Here is a 9,083-nt window from a genome sequence, read left to right as displayed (position 1 = left end):
AACCACTGACGGGTAATTCCCTCATGACGTCTAGATGGGCAGGTGTACACTTTTAAAAGATTAGAAGTGAGCCATTGTGAATGTCCCTGCTGTTCCCGATGATCAAGGAACAGACCTGTGATGTCTCATCTCTCAGAAGCGTATTCCTCAACTAGTTTGAGATTTCTAGATCAAGTTGGTGAAAATCCCCTAAACGAAAGCCCGCTTCATTTTCTATCTACCTTCTTATTAATGGCCTTCTCTCCACAGGCTTCCGGCTCCATAATACACTGACCAGGACCAAAAATCGAAGCACCCATTCACAGGCCGCTTCCACCTAGCCGACCTTGAGAGGGCTGCCGGTCCCCAGAGTCTGTACCACCACGCCCAGCTACATCTTGTCCTCACTGGCAGAGAAGTCCCCGCCCACGTGGGCCGGTCCGCCTGGGACTTGTTCTCAGACTGGCACTTGTAGACTCTGTGGCCATTTTGGATAAGGGCTAGGAGACAATGCCCCAGAGAGACCGGGGACGTGACCCTGGGCACAACCGCTAGGAAGCCTAGTTCGTGAGACCCCACTGCCAGCATCTTTATGCAGGCGTCCTCAAGTCCTGATTGTGTACCTGCTACTTTCCGTTTTCAAGTTTTACCCACATTAGGGTGCGCACGGAGCTGGATTCTGTCCCTTCTCGGCCCTGGTACCCGATCGCCCATACCTGGGGCTGGGCAGGCGTTCCCGGGAGCGCAGGGCTGCCCGGGGCCGAGCCGGGGGATCCCCATGGCGCAGCTGCTTGCCCCGGGAAGGCCCTCGGCTCGGCCCGGGTTCGGGAAGCTCGGGGTCGTGAGCTTCGCGGACGTGGCCGTGTACTTCTCCCCGCAGGAGTGGGGCTGTCTGCGGCCCGCGCAGAGAGCCCTGTACCGGGAGGTGATGCGCGAGACCTACGGCCTCCTGGGCGCGCTCGGTGAGAGCCTTTCCTGGCCGCCTGGCTCGCCCCACGCGTGACACCGTGGGTCCAGCGGGGAGCCCTGGGAACTGGAGGCAGGGACCAAGTGGGTTGGCTTCCCTGCATCGTAGGGTTCGCTTTCTTTCCCTCCAGGAGGCGGAGGCGCCAAGCCAGCGCTCATCTCCTGGGTGGAGGAAGAGGCCGAACTGTGGGGACCTGGTGCCCAGGATCCAGAGGTGGCCAAGTGTCCGACGGAAGCAGGCTCAGGTGAAGGACTGGGTACTCCGGCTTTGGGTGACTTCTCAGTAGCCGGCCCGTTGTGGTGCCTTCTGGTGACTCCACTTGCCTGCCTGGCAGTTTCTTCCCTGAACTGTTTTCTTGGCCAAAGTCATTATGCCTGGCCCCTGGATTCACCTAGAAAGGGGCTGTGATAGTGCCTGTGCAGTACCCTCACTTCGCGTCCAGTCGGTCCCTCGGCTGTGTTGATTGTAGCCCAGGGTTTCCACCGCCGTCACTGTGGTTCCCTGCTGGAGGCTCCTTCAGCCCTTCCTGTCCGCCTCTGGCAAGTGCTCAGCCCTCTGGACTTGGGGTTGGGGACCACACTGATGCCTTCTGTGCTGCCCCTGGACATCCACGCACCCTGCATGCTCAGATGCTGTGGCTCCTCCCCTCCACTGTCCTGTCTGTCACCATGTGGGAGTGTGGGAATCAAGGAGCAGGTTGAGTCAGAGTCTGAGCTTTTTCTTGGTCTCCGAGCAGATTGCAGACAGGAGGAAAGGAAGAGACCAAGGGAAGAGACTGAGGCAATCCAGAAGACGCCTCACCCCTCCTTTGCTGGACCCCCTTGCAAATCGGAGCTGCTGTCCAAGGACCCTCCCCAGGGCCACCCCCCTCTTGGTGTTCACACCACTGTCCCAAGAGCAGATCGGCGTCATGGCTGCCGTGTGTGTGGGAAGAGCTTTGCCTGGCGGTCCACATTGGTGGAGCATTTGTATACTCACACAGGTGAAAAGCCGTTCCGTTGCCCGGACTGCAGCAAGCCCTTCGGCCGGGCCTCCTCCCTGAGCAAGCACCGGGCCATACACCGAGGGGAACGGCCACATCGCTGTCCTGAGTGTGGCCGGGCCTTCACGCAGCGCTCAGCGCTCACCACCCATCTCCGCGTCCACACTGGAGAGAAGCCCTACTGCTGTGCGGATTGTGGGCGCCGCTTCAGCCAGAGCTCTGCGCTCCATCAGCACCAGCGGGTACACAGTGGCATGACCCCCTTTCCTTGTGCAGACTGTGGCAGAGCCTTCGCCCATGCCTCAGATCTTCGGCGCCACGCGCGCACCCACACGGGTGAAAAGCCTTACTCATGCCCTGACTGTGGACGCTGCTTCCGCCAGAGCTCTGAAATGGCAGCCCACAGGCGGACCCACAGTGGCGAGCGCCCCTACCCCTGCCCTCAGTGTGGCAGGTGCTTTGGCCAGAAGTCAGCAGTGGCGAAGCATCAGTGGGTCCATCGGCCAGGAGCTAGGGGCCGTAGAGACGGAGAAGCCAGTCAGTTATCTATATCGCTGGCCACAGGCCAAGGGGACCCTGATCCACCTGTGGGCTTCCGGCACTATCCAGAGATATTCCAGGAGTGCGGGGCGTGGTCTTAAAAGCTCCAATGTAGAGAGTGAAATATACACACTGTTGGAAGCCCAGAGGCTTGAACCTACGGCATCCTCCGGAAGTCACAGAAGTTCTAGCAAGGGCTGGTCCTGGGGACAAAGTACAGCCTTATGGGTGGTTACCAGCTGCATTTGCACACACACTGATTCCACTGCCCGAGGCTCTGAGTCTGTTGGGTAGGGTGGGAAACCCACTAGAACTCTGAGAAGCAAGGCCCAGAAGGATTGAGAGGCTTGCAGAGAACCTTGTTTAATCCATTGCCTCTTTAGTGCAGAGGCTGAAGTAGATGGCTCTGTGTGAACTGAGCCAGCCGAATTTTCAGGGGTTATTAGTTACTGGTCAAGAGCTGAGTGTGGTGGTAACAAGTGAAATTATTTGAGGTTTAAAAGTCAAAGTATTTCACACACAAAGGAAGGGCCAGGTTTCTAGCTTCTTTTAAAAAATAAAAATGCTGGGCGGTGGTGGCGCACGTCTGTAATCCCAGCACTCGGGAGGCAGAGGCAGGCTGATCTCTGTGAGTTCAAGGCCAGCCTGGTCTCCAAAGTGAGTTCCAGCAAAGGCACAAAACTACACAGAAACCCTGTCTCGGAAAACCAATAAATAAATAAATAAATAAATAAATAAATAAATAAATAAATAAATAAAATAAAAATAAAAACTCCAAAAGGTTCAGCCAAGCAAGAAGACAGAGCACTGAATGTACTGGGTGAGGCAGTACTTGCCTGGCAGCTGGAGGCAGGAGGCTCGGAAGTTCAAGGCAGCCCTCAGTTACACACACACACACCACGGGTTGGGAATGTCTCAGGAGGTAAGGGCTACAACTCCCATGGCCTGATTTCAATGGTGGAAGGAGAGTCATTTCTTGAACACTGTCCTCTGGTGATATTTAGGTTTTCTGAGTCAGAGAGGGATGTGTGTCATTGAATGGCTGAGAGGGGAAAACAACAACAAACAAAAACAAAGTTCGTGAGCTTTATTTCAGCTCTTCCCTTGTATTTTATTTTGTGATTTTCTTGTCTATGACCTTGTTTAACTCTCCTAACTGCCTGGGAAAGGAAGCAGTTTGAAGAGTGTCGGGCCTGCCGACAGTCAGCTGGGTAGCCGGGTGGAGGCGTGTGCATTAAAGAGACAGTGAAGAAGACAGAGAAGAGTCGAGAGGTCTGCCGGGCAATGCCGGACAGCCCCGAGTTTATTTCACAGCCAGATTGTACACAGTCTTGAAGGACAGAGGTAGAACAATGCACAGCACAGACACTCAACCACTGTCTATCCTGCCTTGTGTCAAGGAGCAGGCAGTTCCATTTTCTATCTCAATGTACCTCCGGCTGGCATCAGCAGCCTGCGTCCAGCTAGATAGTGTGTTCCTTCTTGTGGGCTAATCAGGACTTCTCACAGCCTCGGAGCAAACAAGCTTGAACTCTATTGACTCAGAATAGACCAGATTCAAACTGGGAAACTGAGTCAGTTGTGGGCTCCCACAGAAGAGGAAGCCCAGTCAGGAAGAGGCACTTGGGGCCAGATATCTGACCCTCTGTGTTGACTCTGCCTTCACCACCCATCTGTATGTCCACTCAGGAGAAGCCAGCTAGCTAGAAAGCTCCTGAATTTGGAGGGAAAGGCCCTGAAAGTTTTGTCCAGTCTGGGAACACCCTGGGCTGGGCCTTGGTAACCACTCTTAGACGCAGGCAGGGGAGACGCCTCATCTGTTTGAACTGGAGGACATCTTAGCTTTTCTGTCCCTTTGTGGTCAAAGACAGATTACAGGAGATCACACAGTGAAGCTGTAGGGTTCACAGTCTATTGCTATCTGTTTAAAATGTGCACGTGTGTGTGTGTGTGTGTGTGTGTGTGTGTGTGTGTGTGTGTACATGTGCATGCAGATATGCAGATGCTTGTAGAGGCCAGAAGAGGGCGTTGAGTGCCCTGGAGCTACAGGCAATTGTGAGCTACCTGATGTAGGTGCTGGGAACCAAACTCTGGTTCTTTGGAAGAGCAGCAAATGCCATTCATTAATCTGTGAGCCACCTCCTCAGCACACTTTTTAAAAGACGTCTTGGTATCTGTTAGCCTCCCGGCCACTGAGGCTAAGGTGAACGTTAAGCTTCTCTCCTGCTGTCTTCACACCACTGATGAGTTCCTGCCAGGATGAGTGGAAAACACTGGGGAGTCTGGCAGGAAGATCACAAATTCAACGCAATCTGGGCTACCGTCCGCAAAAATGTTCCTACAATCTGCTCATCAAGAGGACCTAAGTTCAATTCCCTGCATACACGTCAGATGGCTTACAACTGTCTGTAACGCTCACTTCAGGCTAGGGCCTCTGTGGACACTTGCACTCATGTGCACATACTTATATACAATTAAAAATAATAAGAGGAGGGGCTTGGGAAGGTAGTTGTCAGTAAAGAACTTTCTAAAGCCTAAGAAACCGAATTTAAACCCCGGCACCCACATAAAAAAGTCGGGTGGCAGATAAGAGTCTCCCTGGAACTCACTGCCAAGCCTGGTCAGCCTCATTGGTGAGCTCCAGAACCATGAGAGACCCTGTCTCAGAGAAAGCAGACCTGGTTCCTGAGAATGACATGTGAGGTCTGGCCTCCACCTGCACATATACACACATGCCCACATACAGGGGCACCCACACACCCTCAAACACGCTTCTACACATTATTACTACTATTGTATGTTCATGCACATGGATGTCAGGACGGTTTTGGAGAGTTTGTTCTCATCTGTGGGTCTGTGTCAAGTTCACATCATTAGGTTTGCATGGGAGTGCATTTACCCTCTGGCCATCTGACAGCCTACACTTACAATTTTAAAACCTTACATTCTGGCATCTGAGGATGTTAGTTCATAAAACATCTTTTTTAAAATTTATTTATTTATTATGTATACGGAAGAGGGCACCAGATCTCATTACAGATGGTTGTGCGCCACCATGTGATTGCTGGGAAGTGAACTCAGGACCTCTGGAAGAAGAGCCAGTGCTCTTAACCTTTGAGCCATCTCTCCAGCCCCCATAAAACATCTTTTTTAATCATTGCAAACCACACTTAATCACTATTATCACTTGTATTAGGTAGGCATTTTCCCAAACTGAAGCCTGGAGTTTATGCTCAAAGTCATATCGATATGTTGATTATTTTGTGTGTGTGCCAAGGACTGTACCCAGTGTTATGATACTGCACGAGGGAAGCCCCAGCTGGCCAGCCAGGGTATCCCATCCATGAGGGAAAACATGCCCGGCAGATGCAGCGGCAGGCTGTGGTGCGTGGACAGTCATTCACACCCCAGGCACTGCATCCACGTGGAAATGAGTTCATTATAATAAAAATGATAGGAGAAAGACAGGAAAAAGGGAGCGAGAGAAGGGGGGAAGAGAGAGGAGGGGAGGGTGCACACCTCATGGGAATGGAGAGAGGGGGAGGGGCAGTTTTCTTTTTTAAAGGGGACTTTACATCAGGACACTGGGCGGGTCTCCCAGCGGCGAGTTTCCAAGGGGTGGGTCAGAATGCTAACACCCAGGGGATCCATGAACTCTGCATTGTATGACTGAGTGTCCTCAGCCTGGGTTTGTAGTTCTCTAATGTGAAATGACTCATTTAAAGGGCTGGAGAGATGACTCAATGATTAAAAGCACTTTTCTTGAAGAGGTCCTGGGTTCGAGTCCCAGTGGCTTGCTACCATCCACAAATCCAGTTTTCATGCTCTCATCTGACCTCTGAGGACACCAGCACAGTCGTGGTGCACATACTTACATATAAGCGAAGTATTCAATACATGAAAGTAAGTTTTCATTTAACCAGGACAGGGTGGAGTCTGGTTTCAGCACTGGGAAGGCTGAGGCAGGAGGATTTGAGTTCAAGGCCAGTCTGTGCTCCAGAATGACACCTGTCTCAAAGACATCAGTCATTTGGAGCTGGAGCTGTGGCTCTGCATTAGACCCTTCTGAGCATGCGGGTGGCCCCGGGTTTGTTTCCCGGCAGAAAGTAAAAGAAAAAGCTGCTGAATGTGGTGGTGCACACATGTAGTCCCAGCACCCAGAGGCAAAGGCAGGTGGACCTGTGAGTCAGAGGCCAGAGTCTGTATTATCTTTCTCTGGCCAGTACTGGATCCTGTCCTTGATTTTATTATCTTATTCTCCCACACTCCTGGCCATTCCTGCATAATAAAAGATCTAAGGATGATAATAGATGTTATGAGGGGTGCTTGTAAGATCCCGCAGAGCCTCCCAATAAATGCTGTCCATAGATATCTGAACCACCCTCTGTGCAGTGAATTCCCATAGCATATTCTACCTGTTCATTACTCATTTAGCCATGAGCTCACATGGCTATCAGATCAACCTTTATGGCATTGCAGCTAACCTTTATTTTACTGATTAATGGCCCCAAAGCCCAGGGTAGTGATGTGGGCAATTCACATGCCAAACAGAAGCCGCAGAGTACTTCCTTTTAATAAAAAGATGAGGCTGTTGACTTAGTAGAGAAAGAAAAACATGTAAGATTAAGATCAGTGATACCACCCACTATGGCAACACACACCCCTAAACTCAGCACTGAGGAGGTCCAGGCAGGAGGCCAGGGGCTAGAGAGATGGCTCAGAAGTTAAGAGCACCTGCTGCTCTTGCAAAGGACCCAGATCCAATTCCCAGCACCCACAAGATGGTCCATAACCATCTGTAACTCTAGTTCCAGAGGATCTGATGCCTTCTTCTGACCTCCTTGGGTACCAAGCATGCACTTGGTACACACACATGCAAGCAAAACACTTACACCTAAAATAAATGACTAAATTTAATTTAAAACAAAACAAAAAACAAGGCCGGATTTAGTTACAAAGAGAGTAGAGGCTAGCCTGGGCTAGATGAGACTTTATCTCAAGCAAGGAATGGTAGTGGGAAGAACTGGGAAGTTAGTTTAGTGGTGAGAGTGCTTCTTGAATAAGCCTGAAGGTCTGAGTTCGAATCCCTAACTCCTATGGTAAGTTCTGAGAAACTTGAGACTCTTCTCAAAGGAAAAGGAAGGAACGAGGCGGTGGATGCTCATGCCTGCAATCCCAGTATGGAAGGATTTCTGGAGTTCCAGGCCAGCTTGTGCTACAGAGCGAGACACTGTCTCACTCTCACACACACACACACACACACACACACACACACACACACACTTTAACTAATAGAGATAGAAACATCAGAAGACCATGACCGCCTGATGACAGTTGCATGCCATGCTGAAAAACACGTCGTTTGTCTCTCTTATCACCCAGCCATTGCACCATCTCACAGGGTCACAGGGTGTCTACAGTACAACAAACATTGGAGTGAAAACATGCAGGTAGCTGTTACTACTGTATCCTTTTGCACCCGTTCTATTTTGTTTTGTTGTTGATCTCTTGCTATGTCTGATTTATAAGTTAGACTTTACCATATATGTATACATATGCATTCATAGGTGTGGAAAGAAATAGTATATGTACCATTTGGTACTATCCTCATGCTGGGCACTTCCTGGGTTCTGGAATGTAATTCCCTATGGAGTAAGAAGTGCTTACTGTGTACTTTTTGGAAGGAACATCATTTGGGAGTAGTAGTCCACTTCTCCCAGTTTCCCCTCAAACTCTCCTCTCCCCCAAAATCCACTGATCCCCTGTTTCCCTTCAGAAAAGAGCAACTTACCAAGTATTTTTTAAAGTTCATTCTTGTAATACAAAAATTTTTTCTGACTGTGCATCTCTTTTTTTCTCTAACTTATATTTTCTATGTCCCTTTTTGTTTGTTTGTCTGTTTGTTTTTGAGATAGGATTTCACTATTCATCCCTGGCTAGTTTGGAACTCACTATGTAGACTAGTTAGCTTCCCACTCACAGAAAGCTGCCTGTCTCTGCCTCCTGAATCCTGAGATTAAAGGCATGTGCCATCACACCCAGTGACATGACTTACCTTTGGAAGTGATTCCCTTGTAAAGGAATGCCCTTTTTCTTCATTACAAATTTAGCTTGTGTCTAGTCCAGAATCTTAAGTCTAGGTCCCTTTTGGACCTAGCATAAGGTCAATTTTACTGAGTCCATCATGAATATTGTTGCCTTTCGAGGCTGTTTTTGTACAGTTTGGATAAAGAGTCAGCCCAAATCCTTTAAGTGTGCCACAGGAGAGTTGATAGGGTGGGTAGTAGTTCCTTTGAGAAGGACAGAAGTCAAGGTGTACCAGATCCTTCCAGGACCATCTGGAATTTGAGTCAACCAAGCCATTCCAAGAGCTGGAGCTCAGACTGCTGTTGGAAGTTAGGTCTCTACGGCAGGGCCGTCAGTCACAGTTGTAGGGTGGATTTGGCCTGACAAGAAACAGCTCTAACGGGATGGTTCTTAGAGGTAGGAATTCGCTGTGTCTTAACATTTCTAATGGCAATATCGATGACCCAATTGCTTGGACACAGTAAATATTCTTGTCTTTTTCACACTGGCAAGAATTCCTATTGCTTTGACTGTAGGGGTTGTGCCTCT

The 9,083-nt window shown here is 50.0% G+C and overlaps 1 protein-coding gene across 1 annotated transcript; it reads left to right on the top strand.

The window, feature by feature from the left end:
• The first annotated feature begins 472 nt into the window (after positions 1 to 472).
• Znf764 (zinc finger protein 764) lies at positions 473 to 3,060 on the top strand. The gene is made up of 3 exons (XM_036206712.1): positions 473 to 941; positions 1,077 to 1,190; positions 1,683 to 3,060. The coding sequence occupies exons 1-3, from the start codon at positions 572 to 574 to the stop codon at positions 2,567 to 2,569; spliced, it is 1,371 nt and encodes a 456-aa protein (XP_036062605.1). The 5' UTR covers positions 473 to 571; the 3' UTR covers positions 2,570 to 3,060.
• The last annotated feature ends 6,023 nt before the right edge of the window (positions 3,061 to 9,083 follow it).

The sequence above is a fragment of the Onychomys torridus genome, chromosome 1 (assembly GCF_903995425.1).
Source record: "Onychomys torridus chromosome 1, mOncTor1.1, whole genome shotgun sequence".
In the NCBI taxonomy this organism is placed as follows: domain Eukaryota; kingdom Metazoa; phylum Chordata; class Mammalia; order Rodentia; family Cricetidae; genus Onychomys; species Onychomys torridus.
Note: the sequence above shows the minus strand (reverse complement) of the source record. Positions and strands in the feature narration are given on the sequence as shown.